Consider the following 19294-nt stretch of genomic DNA (forward strand, 5'->3'; position numbering starts at 1 on the left):
CCTACATCATAGAGCAAATTAGTACATTTACAGAAGAAAACTCACTCTCTTGTGGATTTGCTAGGATTTTTATAGTTGGAAATACTATAAAATAATACTATATGCCAGGTTTTTAACTAGGAGCTGTTAAAACAAGTTGAGTAACAATTCCAGAAAAAATAAATGACCCAATCAAAAAATGGGCCAGAAATCTAAACAGACATTTCTCCAAAGAAGACATACAGATGGCTAACAAACACATGAAAAGATGCTCAACATCACTCATTATCAGAGAACTGCAAATCAGAACCACAATGAGGTACTATTTTATGCCAGTCAGAATGGCTGCTATCCAAAAGTCTACAAACAATAAATGCTGGAGAGGGTGTGGAGAAAAGGGAACCCTCTTACACTATTGGTGGGAATGCAAACTAGTACAGCCACTATGGAAAACAGTGTGGAGAACAGTGTGGAAATTCCTGAAAAAACTGGAAATGGAACTGCCATATTACCCAGCAATCACACTGCTGGACATATACACCTAGGAAACCAGAACTGAAAGAGACACGTGTACCCCAATGTTCATAGCAGCCCAGCTTACAATAGCCAGGACATGGAAGCAACCTAGATGTCCATCAGCAGACGGATGGATAAGAAAGCTGTGGTACATATACACAATGGAATATTACTCAGCTATTAAAAAGAATGCATTTGAATCAGTTCTAATGAGGTGGATGAAACTGGAGCCTATTATACAGAGTGAAGTAAGCCAAAAAGAAAAACACCAATACAGTATACTAATGCATATATATGGAATTTAGAAAGATGGTAACGATTACCCTATATGCGAGATAGCAAAGGAGACACAGATGTAAAGAACAGACTTTTGGACTCTGTGGGAGAAGGTGAGGGTGGGATGATTTGAGAGAACAGGATTGAAACATGTATATTATCATATGTGAAATAGATCACCAGTCCAGGTTCGATGCATGAGACAGGGTGCTCAGGGCTGGTGCACTGGGAAGACCCTGAGGGGTGGGATGGAGAGGGAGGTGGGAGGGGGGCTCAGGATGGGGAACACATGCACACCCATGGCTGATTCATGTCAATGTATGGCAAGAACCACTACAATATTGTAAAGTAATTAACCTCCAATTAAAATAAATAAATTAATTTTTTTTAAAAAGAATATGAAGATCTGCTAAAACAACAACAACAAAAAAACATGGTACAACTCAATAATGGACAAATAGTTCAATGGGCAGAATAGAATTTTTAGGTCCAAACCCATAAGAGTTTAGTTTTTGATAAAATGGTACCACAAATTTATGTTGAAAGAACAGACAATATAGAGATGGTGTTGACTCACTCTACAGAGAAAAATAAAATACGATCTCTATTTAACCTCAAATACAATGACAGACTCAAAATGAATCAGAGAAATAAATGTGGAAGATAAGATTATCAAGTTAACAGAAGACAATGTAACAGAAAAATTTTTGTTACTTAGAGGTAAAACCAAAATAGATTAGGAACAACAGAGGGTGTATGCCACTACCATTCTTATTCACCATTGCTTTTAAGGTTTCACTGTATACAAAAAGAATTAAAATGATCAGTATAAAATTTTGAAAAGAAAAAAAAAAACAATTTGAGCAAGATAATCTTCTATGACTTGCCCTCTTGGAGTTTACTTGAATACCTTCACACAATATGGATTTTTTTAAATAAAAATTAACATTTGTAAAAGGCTTGGCAACGGTTTTACATTTTGTTCTGTTCTTGTTTTGGTTCAATTTTTCCTGGTTATTGGTGCCACATCTAGTGCGATCTATAGTGTGGTGAGGGGTGAAGTGTGCCAGAATATTAGAAAATTTACATATCCATCATATTTACATATCTAACCATATTTATAGTTGCTAAGTAGAAAGGATCCTTCTAAATAGCCCAAATCTAGTGATAGAATAGCAGTATTATAAGCTACTTGGAATAAAAAATGTCGTGAAAACAGGATGGACCTAGAGACTGTCATACAGAGTGAAGTAAGTAAGAGAAAAACAAACTTTGTATATTAACACATATACATAGGATCTAGAAAAACGGTATAGCTGATCTTATTTGTGAAGCAGAAATAGAGACACAGACACAGGGAACAAATGTATGGATACCTGTGCAAGTTAAGGGTGGCGCAGAATGAATTGGGAGGTTGGATTGACATATATACACTATTGATACTATGTGTAAAATAGATAACTAGTGAGAATCTATTGTATAGAACAGGGAACTCTACTCAATGTACTGTGGGGATCTAAATGAGAAGGTTATCCAAAAAAAGAGGGGAAATATGTATACATACACATAACTGATCCATTCTGCTCTACAGCAGAAACTAACACAACATTAAAAACCAACTATACTCTAATTAAAAAAAAATAAAAAACACCTTAGTGTTTAATGCTTGGAGAGGTGCACTTTATTTTTAAAGTGCTCTGAGTACACTGCTTATTACCAAATATTGGCAGGCACATCTGTGTAAACTATGTTGCTCTGTCGATTCCAGAGCAATTTTTTCTAAGTATTAATATAAACGATTTTCAAAATACAAGCTATGAGTTTTTTTGAGCTTTTCTGAATCACATGGAAAGGAAAATGATGTCTATTCCAGAGAAATTTTTTCCAAGTATTAATATAAATGATTTTCAAAATACAAGCTATGAGTTTTCTGAGCCTTTTTGAATCACATGGAAAGGAAAATGAGTCTCTAAATTTGTCAAATGTTAGTTTATCTCCTCACTTGAGAGAAGAAACTGAAGAACAGAAATATAAAGTAACGTTATCAAAATCTAACAGTCTCTGGACCACTTGCACTTGAAACTTAGCCTCTGTGGTTGATGGGGCCTGCCGGTAAGAACCTAGAGACCTGTAGGATTTGTCAATGATGTTTAACTTCATTTAATGACTTCCTGTCATTATTTATACTTTTGCTGCTTGTGCCACAACAGGTTTTTTAAAGCACAAAGTTACACCTGCTCATAGAAATATTTGTTTATTGAGCCAAGTTCAATGTGGATGCATAGTTGACATAAAAATCACATTAGCACTTTGGATCTAGCGATCTGAATAACTTAAGCAGAAAAGGAATGTACTGAACCAGACAGCATATTTTGGAATTTGTTGATTAGTTCTCTAACATCTGAATGTGAAGAATGCAGGATATAAGAAGTTCAAGAAAGGAGCTTAAGCTTAATGAATACCTTTTCCCCCAGTGAATGCAAGTAACTATAATCAACATATTACTGATTTCCTTGTTTAATTTTCTAAAAAATTTAAGTCCCAACAATACTCAGTTACAATGTAAATGTGATTGTTGAAGGATATATTATCTGTAGATCAGTGGATTGGAGTAGTTTTGATAGAATTCAAAAGCGTGTGTGTGTGTGTGTGTGTGTGTGTGTGTGTGTGTGCACGCGCTCAGTCGCTCAGTCGCCAGCTCTTTGCAACCCCATGGACTGTGGCCCACCAGGCTCCTCTGTCCATGGAATTTTCCAGGTAAGAATACTGAAGTGGGTTGCTGTTTCCTTCTCCATATCTATATATACGTGTGTGTGTGTGTGTGTGTGTGTGTATGTATATATATATATAATGGGCCAGTAGTTAACACCTGTTTTGTATCTAGTTTTATATTGAGCATGGTGGAGAACACAAGAAACTCTCAAGAAGCATATAATCCAATTGATGAGAGAACAAACACACAAGGAGTAATTCAAGAACAATTAGGGGCTGAAAACAAGAAAACATTTAGGTTGTGCTGTTGTCATGTCCTGGCTATTGTAAATAGTCTTGCAATGAACACTGGGGTACATGTGTCTTTTTGAATTATGATTTTCTTTGGGTATATTCCCAGTAGTGGGATTGCTGGGTCACATGGTAATTCTATTTTTAGTTTTTAAAGGAACCTCCATTCTGTTCTCCATAGTGATTGTATCAATTTGCATTCCCACCAACAGTACAAGAGTATTTCCTTTTCTTCACATCCTCTCCAGAATTCATTGTTTATTTTTTTGTAGATTTTTTTGTACATTTTAGAGTTTTTGATGATAGCCATTCTGACTGGTACGAGATGATACTTCACTGTAATTTTGATTTTCATTTCTCTAATAATTAGTAATGCTGAACATCTTTCCAAGTGTCTGTTTGTCAACTGTATGTCTTCTATAATCACAACATGGAAACAACCTAAATGTCTATCGACAGAGGCATGGATAAAGTTGTGAAATATATATATATATGTATATATATATATCATATATACAATAGACTGTTACTCAGTTATAAAAGGAACAAAATTGGATCATTTGTTAAGACATGAATGGACATAGAGACTGTCATACAGAGTGAATAAGTCAGAAAAACATATATTAATGCATATATGTGGAATCTGAAAAAATTGGTATAGACGATCTTATTTACAAAGCAGAAAAAGAGACATAGATGTAAAGAACAAAAGTATGGATAATCAGGGGGAAAAGGGGATGGGATGAATTGCGAGATTGGAATTGACATATATACACTATTAAAAAAGAAAAAAGAAGAAAACATTGCTTGTGAACTGGACTTCAGATAGACCTTACATCATCTTAACACACAGGATCTGAATAGGCAGATGACAAGAAAAAGAAATTACTATGAGTCAAAGAAGAATGGCTTAAGTAAATGGACACTTGCAAGAAGAGCAGAGAGGAGAAACCAGGTTGACTCTAAAAACTAATGGAGTGTCCACTAATGGCCAGCTTGGGGGCCCTAAGTTGCTAGTGACACAGTGCACAAGTTTCACTGTCAAATATTAATGTCTGTCATGAGAGTGTTTCATCTTATCAGCACTAGAAAAGAGTTGAGTATGCAGAAACTATTACCTTCTTTTTAGTATTGTGCTATATTGACCCTGCTTTATGTTCCTATGATACCTTATTTTTTAACATTTATTTACATGTTTTTAATATTTGACATATAAAAAGTATATTTAAAATATACATGCAAAATAATGTATATATTTAAGTTACAAATCACAATGATAAAATAAACACCCCAAATCTACTACATGACTTAAGAATTAGAACACTTCTAATAACCTTCATATACCTATGAATTTCTTCCTAATCCCATCTCTTTTCTTCCCCATCCCTAAGAATAGCCACCATTTCAAGTTTTTCATTCCCTTCTTTCAATATAATTGTACCACTTAATGTATGTTTTCCTAAAGAATATACTACTTAGATATACTAATTTTGAGCCTTAGGAAAATGACATTCTATGACTACTTTTGTTCAATCAATATTATACTTTTTTATAGACAAATTTGATTTTATTGAGATATGTATTTTTACAAGTCCCTTTTTTTTTTTTTTTAAACAAATATGATGCTTTTAAGATTCATTCAGTTGTGAGTTGCAACCTACTCACACAAGACTGGAAGGCCCAAATGCCACTTCAGATGGGTGGCTTGAAGTCAGCGTTTATATTATATTTATATCATGGAAGGAAAAGGCAATGGCAACCCACTCCAGTCCTCTTGCCTGGGAAATCCCATGGAAGGAGGAGCCTGGTAGGCTACAGACCATGGGGTCGCTAAGAGTCGGACATGACTGAACAACTTCACTTTCACTTTCCACTTTCATCCACTGGAGAAGGAAATGGCAACCCACTCCAGTATTCTTGCCTGGAGAATCCCAGGGACAGGGGAGCCTGGTGGGCTGCCGTCTATGGGATCGCACAGAGTCAGACACGACTGACGTAACTTAGCAGCAGCAGCAGCATATCATGGAAACCAGTAACCTCTACAAACCAGGGCTTTTCATTTTCAGACAGCTGTTAACATTTACCAGCATACCACTTATATCACCCATCCTATGAGTGTAGCTGACATGCATTCAGTTTCCCACAGTATAACAATTCCACAATTTATTCATTTTCCTGTCCACCATCATACTAACAAATTTGCTTACATTTCATGGTATATGACACTTGCTTTCTAACATATTTATCCAGAAGTGAAGTTTCTGGGCTTCACTCAGATTTTAGGATAATGGAAAACTGTTTCCAAAATTGTTTATGCCCCAGCTGTTGTATGATTTTCTTTTTGTCTCTGTCTTCACCAGCACTTGATTTTGTCAGATTTCTCAGTGTCACGTAAAGAGTCATAAAACAGCATCTCTCAAGGGCCTTACCTTTCCTTGGTTACTAGAGTAAAACATTTTTCATATGCTCATTGGCCATTTGTGTTTCCCGTCCTGTGAAATATATATTGCTTATTTTTCTATTGGTTTGCTGATCCTTTGTTTATTGAATTATAGATACACTTTACATATCCTGAATATTAATCTTTGATCAGTGACAAATATAGTTTCCTATTTTGTAGCTTATCAACCTTTTTCTGCCATTTTTTGATGAATAAGAATTCTTATTCTTATTAAGAATTAAGTGTTAAGAATTAAGAATTCTTAACACTATTGAGCTTTTTTAATGTTTAGGAATTTTTGCATCTTGCTTAAGATGTCCTTCTCTAGCCAGGTGTAAGGAAAATGTTTTCCCATAGTTTCTCTTCTAATTATTACAATTGGATGTATGGACTGCTTCCTGCTAGAACAATGAATGATGAAGCAGTGATATACTTTACATGCCACTGTAGTGTCATTACATGTACTTATTTATACATTCAGCAAACATCTTGAAGTGCCCTGGCATGAACTTAATATGCTAAGCCAAGGAGTTTGAATTTTGTTCTACAGAAAATGGGGAAGAAATAGCAATTTCTTCCCTTTTTTATTTTTAGAAATATAATGAACCAAATGGGTGAGATTGTACAAGGAAAATCTATTTACAGAGCTCTTACACTAGATGGAGAAGGACAAAGGCATAGACTAGGCAGTCTTGGGGGAAACGAGACTGGCTTGGTGACAATGACATGATTTGAGTTCAATTTAATATAGGGCTGAGAGAGGTAAAAGTAAATCAAGTCTGATATTGACAATCTGCCCAGAAGACTGAAAAGATCCACAAAATGAGAATGGGAGTAGGTGATTTAAGTTCCAAAACCAAGTTGGAATTAGTGACAAACTCTGAGAGTAGAAAATGTAGTCGCCCTGTACCTTAAACAGGCACAGGAATTAAGAGGCTGCTTCTCACACTTCTTTTTCTCCTTTGCCCTTAGCTTCCTGATACACAGGAGTGGTGGGCGGATGACTGACAGCTATGGTGATTTGGTGTAGGCAAAGATGCTTGGTCTAGTTTTCTTTTTAAAGACATCTTTAACTGACACTAAAATCACAATATATCTTGTTGGATTTAAAACTCACCCAAAGAATCTGGGACTATTTCATCTGGAGATTGAAGTATTTGTGAAGTCTCTTCTGTCCTTTCTGCCAGGTTATCTCCTTGAAGCCTAAATGATGAAAAATGGTTATTGAAACCTCCAGTAATGTTGACTTGTGAAATGTGAACTATATATTATTGGGAACATGACTATGAACTTCTAAATTCTAAAACCAGGCATGCTTCTTCCAAGTAGAAATAAAGCTTTACTGAAATCTTTGTCATAGTGTTTTTGCTTTTCTAACCTTTAAGGAAAAGGCTTTCATCTTTTCTCCTGTATCCATGGGAAGATTAGTCTAGGTAGAATCTGCTTTTCTACTTAGCCTGACTGAGGAAGGTTTATAAGTAAATATTTTCACGGACACTGCAATGGGGAAGTGAGTGGAAGAAAAGCAAGCATCCACCATAGCGTGCTCGCCTGACTTCTGTGTCCAGGGGCTTGAGAAGGTTTCCATGGTTACATAGAGGTTCATCAAACACAGTTTTCCAAATCAACCAAACCTGAGCTTAAAGGCCTGCAGGTCAAAATCTGTTTCATCAGGGGGCATGAAGATTCAATACGTGGATGGCCCAGGGTTCTCAATGACACTGGCTCTTCTTCAGGAGAGGAAGATTGCATGGGACTTTCATGACAATAGATTTCTGAGCTTCTGTATCCTCACCTCTGTAGTGAGGTTAGTCTGGGCTTAGTTATACTGTGAAAGCACTCTATGAAAAGAGGTAGAGCTCATCAATAAATGTGGGAACTCTGACCTAAGTAAGCAGAATAAGCTCTGCTAACATTGGAGGACAGTATATCAAATAATTCAGAGGTTGGAGGTTTCTTCCAGTGCCCTTACTTTTTCTTGCATTTCCTGATGGGGAGTGCCCTCATGGGAGAGTATCAATGAAAACATGACATATACTATTAATATTTTTTAAAAAGCAAACTCAAATACAATCCATAACTATACCAGAATTTTTCATAGTTAAAATCTTCAACTCTTTTATATCTTTATTTGTATATAGAACAGTGGAATCCAATGATGTATATGCATGACTCTCTTGATCTTTTGTATAAGTATAAATATTGTACATTATATTTTTATTCCTACAATAATAAATTTTACACACATTTGTGTATGTATTATACATTTATTGTTGTTGGTGGTGGTTAGTGGCTCAGTCATGTCTGACTCTTTTGTGATCCCATGGACTATAGCCCTTGAGACTCCTCTGTCCATGGAATTCTCCAGGCAAGAATACTGGAGTGGGTTGCCATTCCCTTCTCCAGGGCATCTTCCCAACCCAGGGATGGAGACCGAAGCCACGTCTCCTGCATTGGCAGGTGAATTCTTTACCACTGAGCCACCTGAAAAACCCCATGATACATTTATACTTACATATTATCTTCTATAAACAAAGTTACTATATTATATAAGCTAATTAAATAATTCTCAAGAGTAATTTGCTGATAGTCTTTTAAACTCTTCAGTCAAAAATCTTATACTTCTAATTAACTTTTAATTTTTACTCTAAAAAAAAGCATCATTTTTAAGTGACTGATTTAGCTACATACTTCTCAAATCTGTCCAGCTCCTTCTTTTTATTTTGTTTACTTCTAATAATTGGGGTAAGTATTTTACTCAACATCAACATCAAATATTCTTTTGTATCAAAATTAGCAAAGAGAGAATGTATGTAGGTATACAAGACATTGAAGCATGTAAATAAAGATTATTATTAAAAATTGACAATCAGTTCCAACACATTTGGGTATTTAACATTAGGTTAAAAACTTAAATGAAGACTCCCCTCTAAGTCCAGTGGTTATGACGGCACACTTCCAACACAGAGGACATGGGTTCGATCCCTGGTTGGGGAACTAAGTTGGTACTTGCTGCAAGGAGCTGCCAAAAAATTTTAAAATACCTAAACAGAAAATAAATCTCCAATAAAGGTAGAAAGAAACAAGAAATCAAACCTAAGTTGCAATTTTTTTAATTCATTGCAAGCTTCAATAAAAACAAATACTTGTTTAGTATTTATCAATATGCTCAATAATAACCCAAATGTTGTGGCAATGTAAAGAAACAGGAACGGTCCTCGATTTCATGGAGTTCTCAATTTAGCTGAGTTGAAAAGAAAAATGACCAGGATAACAACCAACAAATTGGGTGGCCTTGAAGCTGCCTCATCGTTGTCCAAACAGTGCCGTCCAGACACCTTTAGAGTTGAATTCGCCGTGACTTGGCATCAACCCCCCTGAGGAATGCCTCTGAGCCCCGCTATCCTTGAGTGGTCTGCCAATGTTTCCCAAGATGAAATCCACACAGCACTACTTCTGTAAGAGCTTAATAGGTGCTATGCAAACAAGGGTTGTGTGGGCAAGTCCGGGAAGTACGGTTGCAATAAAAGTTAAATCACTTTTTTTTTTTTTTAACATTACAAGAGTTGTACTCATACCCTCAAATATTTTCTCTTTGCTTTCTGAAACTCTCCTTCCATATTAAGCACTCTTCTATATTCTCAACCTCTAAATAAAATGGTTCTTGCTCCTCTGTCACAAGGAAAGCCCTTTCCTCATCTAAGAATAGGACATCCCTTTTTCCTCTAAGAATATTATAGTACCTCCTCTTCAAAGGAGGCTGTGTAGCCCGTCAACCTCAGCTAACAGAGGAGTATAAAGATTAACCTGTTTTCTCTCTGCCTGGGAAGACTTTGATCAGGCTCAAAATTTTCTTCTTCAAGTGTCACTATTATCTTGAATGAAATTTGTGTTCACGTATATGTACCAATTTCAAAGTCCTTCAGTCTCAAATCTGGAGTCTTTCCTTCCATTTCACCATCCCCAACCCAAGGACAGATAATTCAATTGCTCTGTCAGAAATCTTAAAATCCAGTGTTCTGTTCTCTGATAACAAACTCACTTCCTTTAGGCCCTTTCACAAACTCAGCTTTCTTATTTATTTAGTTTTGCCTGCACTGGCTCTTCGCTGAAGGGGGTGGGCTTTCTCTAATTGCTGCTCACAGACTTAGTTGCTTCACAGCATGTGAGACCTTAGTTTCCTGGTCAGGGATTGAACCTGCATCCCCCACATTGAAAGACAGATTCTTAACCACTGGGCCACCAGGGAAGTTCCTCAACTGCCTCTTCAATCAAATACATATCTTCATCGTCTCTCAGTTCTCTCCTGGGTTTTGCTCCTCTCCTGATTTCCTTCCTGCCTTACTCAGATGGGACCTATTGCCCCCTAAATCCCCATGCATCCACATCTTTTAGTCATTACTGCCATCCAGACCCTAATCCTGTATTAACCTGTCATTTTCGTTCACATGGCAACTGAAAACTACTGGTAAGTATTATGACACTCTAGGACTGATGAGTACAAACAAATCAATAGTTCCCAACTTTAAACTTCAGCTTCTTCGTAGTTTTTCTTCCATTCCTTTCAAAGTTTTAAAAAATAGCACCTCTCTTCTGTGTCCATCCAAAAAAATTATGTAATCAAAAATAAAGACCTTCTACTCCCAACTCACAGAGCACCTACAGAAGTATCTTTACCCTGACCTGTATTCACCACCTTCCCAATTCACAGAGGGTGAGAGACCCTCTCCCCCGTCCAAGGCTTAGATCATTCATCAGGCTGGTGATTTGGGTCCCATCATCTCATCTGCCTCTTGGATCTTCATTTATTTTACTCACCACTACTCATTCTACTCATCTCTATGGTTCATTTCCCACAGCATAGAAATAAGCTCACTTCTCTTTCAACCTTAAAAATACAAAACATCCCTCCCATAATTATCTAAAACATCTACCTATTGCTTTTTCTAGCTCATTATTCTTTGAGTCAAACTTCCTAAAAATGCTTCCATCAATGCCTTTTTTAAAAAATCAAAGTATAACATAAGACATTCTATTAGTTTCGAGTGTACATCATAGTGATTTTATATACATACATATGTGTGTGTGTGTGTGTGTGTGTGTGTGTGTGTGTATATAAGTCAGTCAGTTCAGTTGCTTAGCCATGTCCGACGACTCTTTGTGACCCCATGAACTGCAGTACGCCAGGCCTCCCTGTCCATCACCAACTCCCGGAGTTTACTCAAACTCATGTCCATTGAGTCAGTGATGACTTCCATCCATCTCATCCTCTGTTGTCCCCTTCTCCTTCCACCTTCAATCTTTCCCAGCATCAGGGTCTTTTCCAATGAGTCAGTTCTTCGTATCAGGTGGCCAAAGTATTAGAGTTTCAGCTTCAGCATCAGTCCTTCCAATGAACAGTCAGGACTGATTTCCTTTAGGATGGACTGGTTGGATCTCCTTGCAGTCCAAAGGACTCTCAAGAGTTTCTCCAAACCACAGTTTAAAAGCATCAATTCTTCAGTGCTCAGCTTTCTTTATAGAGAGTTGAAATATGTATATAAATATATATACACATATACATTTTGAAATGGTCACTAAGAGAAGTATAGTTATCATCTGTCACCAAGCAAAGTTATTACAATATTATTGACCATATTCCTTATGCTCTACTTTGCATACCCATGACTTACTTCTTTTATAACTGGATGTTGGTATCTCTTAATCTCTTTCACCTATTTTGACTGCCCCTCAAACTCCCTCCCCTCTAGCAGCCAACAGTCTGATCTCTGCAACTAGGATTATGTTTCTGTTTTGTTTTATTTGTCCCTGTTTTGTTTTCTAGATTCTATGTATGAACATGTGAGTTGTTCCCATATTTGGGGCTATTGTAAATTGCAAATAATGCTGCAATGACTATATGGGTGCAATTATCTTCCTGAGTTAGTGTTTTTGTTGTGTTTCCAGAGAAATACTCAGAAGTGGAATTGTTGGATCACATGATAGTTCTATTTTTAATTTTCTGAGGAACCTCTGTGCTGTTTTGTATAGCAGTCACACCAACTTCCATTCCTACAAACAGGCCATGAGGATTTCCCTTTCTCCGCATTCTTTCCAGCACCTGTTATTTTTTGTGTTTTTGATAATAGTTGCTCTGACAACTGTGAGGTAGTATCTCATTGTGGTTTTGATTTTCATTTCCTTGATAATTATTGATGTTGAGCATCTTTTCATGTGACTGTTGGCCATCTACATGCTTTCTTTTAAAAAAAAGTCTATTCAGGTTCTCTGCCTATTTTTTAAATCCAGTTTTATAAGTTTTTAAATTTTGAGTTGCACAAGCTCTTCATATATTTTAGGTATTAACTCTCTACCAATACCTCTACTTCCACAGTTTTAATTCACCCCTCAAGCTATTTTAATCTGGTTTGTCCTGCTACCATTCTGAGACAACTAGCTATACGCTAAGACTGCCTGATCTTCTACTTGCCAAACACATAGAGGAAAACTTTCTGATCTTGTTTTTATTTTACTTTCAGTTCTACTTTGTGTGAACACTCTTTTCCCAGACTGTATCATCTCCCTGAATTAGTTCACCATAAGAGTTAAAACCACTCTTATGGTTTAACTGCATGTAGGGTGGTTTTTCAAATCTTTATCTTGAGTTTTCAGCCTGAGATTGGTATAACCAAATACTAATTGGACAGTTTAATTGAACTAACCAGAAACATCTCAAAGCAAATTGTACAAAGCAAACTCTTCTGCATCATACCCTGCCTTGTATGACATATAGCTAATCAATCTCATTCTTATTAATTATATTTCATAAAGGAATTTCCTGAATCCAGCACTTCTTTATTCTACTACTACAATCATGCTGTGCATCTTGACTTGCTTGGATTATTACATAGTTTCCTTGATGATATTTATACACAGAAACTGTCCTTCAAAAAGTCATTTTCCATATGGCTACCAGAAAATTCCAAACAAATCCTCATGCTTTATTATTCTCATGCTTTAAATATTTTGGTGCAAGGGATTTTAACACAAGTATTCTTAAGGGACCCATAAACAGGTTTCAAGGGAATCACTGTAATTCACAATAAATGGAATAAAATGTTTTTGGTGGATGGCCCTTTTTTGGACAGGGAGACAGTAACCTCAACCAGATGCTCAAAACTAATCTTTGACTCAAAAGACTTTAAAAACTAGCATTTTTACTAGAGTCTCTTGTGCAAAATGAGTAATGGTTTCCTTACCAAATCATTCAAATCTTTCTATTGCACAACCCCTACCTGTGTCTGCAACTTCACCTTCTTGGATATTTCACCATGGATTTTATATTCCATAAACTCCAATCTGCTTTTACTTTTTTGAAGATATTTTATTAAGCCTCTCTGGCTTATAATTATCTCTGGCAGAATTCACGTTCCCCTCGTTTACTATTTGGCTTAATCCTAGGTTTTAAATACAGATTCTCCTTTTTTCAGAAGTTTTTCTTCCAGAAGTCTTGGTACCTATGCAAATCTTTACCATAGTTCTTACTTTACTATGTTTTGTATTGCTTTGATGTCTATCAACACACACCAAGTGTCTTAAAGATGAGTTTTATTATTCATATTTTTATGTCTCTAAAGCCTAGTTCAGATTGAGCTTGATACCTTGCAAACTCTGAGAGAGAATTCTTAAGGTATTTTTTAGTGATGAGCTCACCTTGGAGAAAAGGAAAGGAAAAAGGGACCCAATCTATGTGTAAGGAATTTTCTACAGAATATCTGAGTATATTTACAATTACATTCTCTTGAAAAGAGGTAAAAAGTATCCTGCATTTCTTAACCTGGTTCACCCTCATACAGAATGTAAACCAGAGGCTTATGTACAATCCAATTTATGATCTGGGGTGGGGGCAGGATTGAGGAACACAGAGTAACACATAAAAGAAGAGAAAGGTGTGTTATTGAGTCATACACTTTACCAGTTGTTGCTGCTCAATCCCACAAGAATTCTAAGGATCCTTGTAAAACATGTCCACTAGAAGAATGACAGCATAGAGCATTTATCCATAGGCTCCTGGTCAAGGGTGGTCCCTGATCATTGATCTCCCTGATCTTTTCAGTTGTGCATACATTAGTTTACAGTGATTCTCATTGGTCATCCCAGAGCAGGAAATGAGATGTAAAAGATACCAGTGTAACTGAGATGCTAAAGTTCACACATGCACAAAGCTGGCTGCCTCAGTTAGAAGCATATGTCAAAACAGTTGCTAATAAAAGTTGGGGCATTTTAAGTGAGATACAAGCAGAGGTGATAAAGATAGCAAATGTGTTTGGATTTCAAACAAATGAATCAGATTTCATTTTAACTGAACTGACCAGTATGACTTACCTAGGAAAAATCTCCAAGTTTATGAGTCAACAGTCACCTTCCATTGACTCAGTCTTAATGGTGAATAAGCCAATGAAAGAAAGCATCCTCAGAGACTACTGTAGTGCATATCACAGCCTATCATAGTACCAGGCACATGTACGTGATCAATAGACATTTGTTAAGTAAATGTTGCCAAAAAGTCCCTATGTCTTACCAAATAGACTTAAGGAAGATGGACCAGTCAAGAGGAAACATGGAAGCTCATTCAGGAGACTAGTCGCTATAGCAGTGATTCAAATTTTGCTTGCTTGGTAATGTTTTGAGATCAACTGATTCCAATGTCTTGCTTTGTAAGAAGAAACAGGAAACGAAAACCAGGACCAAGAAGCCATCCAGTCCTAGTCCAAAATATTGGTTAAAACACACCACCAGCAGCCATATGCATTCTGGGGGCAAGGCTTGAATAGCGTAAGCAGTGGGAGGATAGTGATGAGTGCTACTTCATTTTAATACTTAAAAAAAAAAATCCAAAACGCTCAACATTTTTCCTTTTTAAAAGCCTCTGGTACCATTGGTTCAGTTGAACCATGTGATGTGACAAGACTCAAATAAGTGTATTCTTAATTTTTCACATTTGGCCTAGGAGACATTCAGTCATCTTTCTGTTTTCATGCTATCATGCTATGTATTCTATACTTCAATCTTCCCTTAATACTTTCTTGAAGCAAGCAGTATAAGAAAGAAAGAAAGAAAGAAAGAAAGAAAGAAAGAAAGAAAGAAAGAAAGTGAAGTCGCTCAGTCGTGTCTGACTCTGCGACCCAGTGAACTGTAGCCTACCAGGCTCCTCCATCCATGGGATTCTCCAGGCAAGAATACTGGAGTGGGTTGCCATCTCCGTCGACCCAGGGATCGAACCTGGGTCTCCTGCATTGCAGGCAGACGCTTTACCCACTGAGCCACCAGAAAGCCCTAACTAAAGAGTAAACACTCATCAGATATTTTTTTAAAAACCAAATTGAATGCACTATGATATGCATGAAATTAAATGCCAAGTTAACAATTCTAACTTATCTAGTTCAGAGGAGATGATGAATAGAATCTGGGTTAATTCAAGAAATGTTAATGGAGTAGGTGGTACTTGCACTGGGTTTTGAAAATGCTGAAGTTTGATTAAGTGAAGAAAAAGAGGAAGGGTGTTCCAAGGAAAGAGTAGTGAAATAATGCAGTACACTTACTTTGGAAAAAGAAGTCTCCCTTGAGGGGGGAAAGATGAGAAAAGAAAAGAGAGAGAGAAAGGGAAAACCAAGTATAACAAAAAACTAATAGCTTCAGTGAAAGTAGTGTATTGAAAGCAACAAACATCTAGATTATAGAATGTATTCAGATGGGATCCTGCAAATTAAACAAAAAAGATGTAGACTTAATGAAACAGGAAACTGTGAAAGTTTTTAATTATTGCCTAATATAATAACAGCTGCGCTAAGAAAATAATATTAATTGGGGCCTCTTGGAAGGCCATTTGGGAAGCTTTTACAACAAACTATAAATAGAAGATCAAAAGCAGGGAATAAGGAGGAGGGTCTAGGCAGGTGCCTACAGTGGCCCAAGCACTGTTTCAGTTTGGGGGGCTGGGGGGCGGGAGCTTTGGACACAGTGAAACAAATTTCATTTTAGATGTGCTGGTGGAGGTGCAGAAAGGCAGCTGCATAGAGGGGAGATGCTGAGCAGACTGAGTTGTGTACCAGGCTTGCCCTCCCTGGGCTCCAAAATCTCTGCAAAGAACTTCAGACATGATTTAGCAACTGAACAAAAATGATGACTTCATTCAGCTATTTTGAAGGACATGATATTCTTTCACTAGAAAACAACAGTATATCATAAATGCCAATTGGATCCAGGGAACCACGGTAAACAGTTTAGGTTTTAAGAAATTTTGAACCATTTTCTACAAAGGGGTAGAAGATTACCTTATTCTCATCCTCCAAAGTCTTCCTTCAATTCTCAAAGTGTCTTTCATAACATTGGTCATAGAGTTATTTCTAAGTCTCTTTCTAAATGTTCATTTTCCATTTCAGGATTCCACTATGTTTCTCCAGGATTATTTTTTGAAGGAAATTCTAACAATTTAGGGCTGGGCTTCCCTTGTGACTCAGCTGGTAAAGAATCAGCCTGCAATGTGGGAAACCTGGGTTTGATCCCTGGGTTGGGAAGATCCCCTGGAGAAGGGAAAGGCTACCCACTCCAGTACTCGGGCCTACACTTCCATGGAGTGTATAGTCCATGGGGGTCACAAAGAGTCGAACACGACTGAGCAACTTTCACTCACTCACTAACAATTTATTGTCACTCAGTTTCAAAGTCTTAAAAAAGTCAAATTGTCATCAACACCAAAAACTTATCAGGGATCTTCAGAGGCAAAATCCTTCACTGAGGAATGAGACTGCAATCTGCTGTGAGACCTGGGTGTATTTTCACCATCTCTGCAGTTAATTGTCAGGCTTCCCGAGGCTTCAAAAATCAGGTCTGATACCCTCCGCACCGTCAGGGCTTAGCATACTAACTTACATTTGTGTGCCCCTCCTACTCCCCTGAGTAACTGTCTGATTTAAATAGCATCTATCTGAAGTCACTAAAGGGTTGTAAGAGTGCCTTCTCTACTCTCGAAGAATGGCACTGCTGTCTGGAACCTTGCTGCCCTCCACCCAAGTCCCAGCCAAGTCTCAGTTCCTCGGGGGGTTCCTCTCCCCGAGAGGAATGAGTTCTTCCTCTCATTCTGCTTTCCGAACCCACTGACTCCATCTCTGGGTCTCCCTTACCCCTGGCCGCTCCAGTTGACCTTTGGTGGGTGGTCTGGCTCTCTGACACCATTTCTCAGGCCCCCTTAGCTGCACTATCTGTGTGTCAGACACAGCTCTACCTTCCAGAACCTCTGATAAATACTTCTACTCCAGGAACTCCTTTGCCAACAAGAAGTTTCCTACAGTACCTAGATTTCACTCCTTATTTTAGTTGCTGTTCATTGTTACTAAGTTCATTCAGTTACTAAGTCATGTCCAACTCTTAGCAACCCCATGAACTGCAGGATGCCAGGTCTTCCTGTCCTTCACTGTCTCCCGGAGGTTGCTCAAACTCATGTCCACTGATTCGATGATGCTATCCAACCATCTCATCCTCTGTTGTCCCCTTCTCCTCCTGCCCTCAATCTTTCCCAGCATCAGAGTCTTTTCCAAGGAGTCAGCTCTTCACATCAGGTGACCAAAGTACTGGAGCTTCAGCTTCAGCATCAGTCCTTCCAATAAATATTCAAGGTTGATTTCCTTGAGCATTCCTTGAGGATTGGTTTGATTTCCTTGAGGACTGATTTGATCTCCTTGCTATCCAAGGGACTCTCAAGAGTCTCCTCCAGCACCACAGTCTCAGCCTTCTTTATGGTTCAGCTCTCACATCCATACATGACTACTGGAAAAAACCATAGCTTTGACTATATGGACCTTTGTCAGCAAAGTGATGTCTCTGCTTTTTAATATGCTATCTAGGTTTGTCATAGCTTTTCTTCCTAGAAGCAAGTATCTTTTAATTTCATGGCTGCAGTCACCGTCCACAGTGATTTTGGAGCCCAAGAAAATAAAGTCTCTCAGTTTCCACTTTTCCCCCATCTATTTGCCATGAAGTAATGGGACCAGATGCCATGATCTTTGTTTTTTGAATGTTGAGTTTTAAGCCAGCTTTTTTTCACTCTCCTTATTTTAGTACATTCTCTTAAAAATCTTCCTTCTAATATTCATCTGTAGGCACTCTATTTCTTGTCTCTTGCTGTTTATGTCACATGAGGTAACAATGCATCAACACAAAGCACCTTTCTGCTGACCCTGGAATGGAATAGAATAACACTCCCCTTCACCAGAGGGCTTTCTTTATATTCTGCTTTTAAAATTCTCTCCCTTGTTCACAAGAATTTCTGAACATAAACCTCTAAACTAAAATGATGGATGGTGACATGCTCTTTCCTCTCACATTTTCCTTTTAACTTCCTATCTCCTGAAAGTGAGATATGAGCCTGCAAACCATTGGTAACTCTCTAATCAAATTTATAGTTCTCTCACACATGCCTGATTGCAGACGTGACGCTGCTGTTGGTGGCCTCTTATCTAGGCTGCTAATTACACTCCTGGCAGAAGTTAAAGAATTTTAAAACCAAATCTAAGAAGGGCACACATGGAGAATCGATTTGTATTTTTTTTTCAGTCTCTTCTGCTTTACCTCAACTCAGATATAAAAATGTCAACACAAAATTAGGTAGAGAAGATGACGCATGGAGCAGGACTGATCCTTACCACCCCTTGGGACTAACTAAACTGGATTTTCCAGGCAGATTGACCAGCACGTGGACCACTGATACACACCTTGGCCAGGTTATTACTCACACCATGGATGACCCAGGGGACATTCCAACCTTCCTGAAATTCAAGGCAGTCATGAAAAAGGATTACATTCAAATTGCTGGACTGCCCTGGGCCTAAGGAAACTCCAAGAGAAAACAGTCAAACGCAGAACGTTTTAGCTAAAAGCAGCTCTGGGCATTGGAATCCACAAGCTTCCTTCAACATGACCATTCGTCCGCATTTTAAACTGGATTCCCTGTCTCTAAAATGATCTGGCGAAGTGTGGGTATGCTTTCAGCCTTCCGTCATCCCTAGACGGCACCCTTTTAAAAATCTATCCACGTGGAAATAG

At 37.7% G+C, this 19294-nt stretch overlaps 1 protein-coding gene across 6 annotated transcripts in view; it reads right to left on the bottom strand.

Annotated features, from left to right (window-relative positions):
• The window catches only part of C12H8orf34 (chromosome 12 C8orf34 homolog), a 343264-nt gene that overhangs the window by 84252 nt on the left and 239718 nt on the right, over positions 1 to 19294 (bottom strand). For all 6 annotated transcript variants that reach the window (XM_065902914.1, XM_065902913.1, XM_065902912.1 and 3 more), the window contains one exon: positions 7332 to 7417. In XM_065902914.1, the coding sequence (XP_065758986.1) occupies positions 7332 to 7417 (86 nt within the window). The remainder of the gene's footprint in view (positions 1 to 7331; positions 7418 to 19294) is intronic.

The sequence above is a fragment of the Muntiacus reevesi genome, chromosome 12, assembly GCF_963930625.1.
Source record: "Muntiacus reevesi chromosome 12, mMunRee1.1, whole genome shotgun sequence".
NCBI classification, from domain to species: Eukaryota; Metazoa; Chordata; class Mammalia; order Artiodactyla; family Cervidae; genus Muntiacus; species Muntiacus reevesi.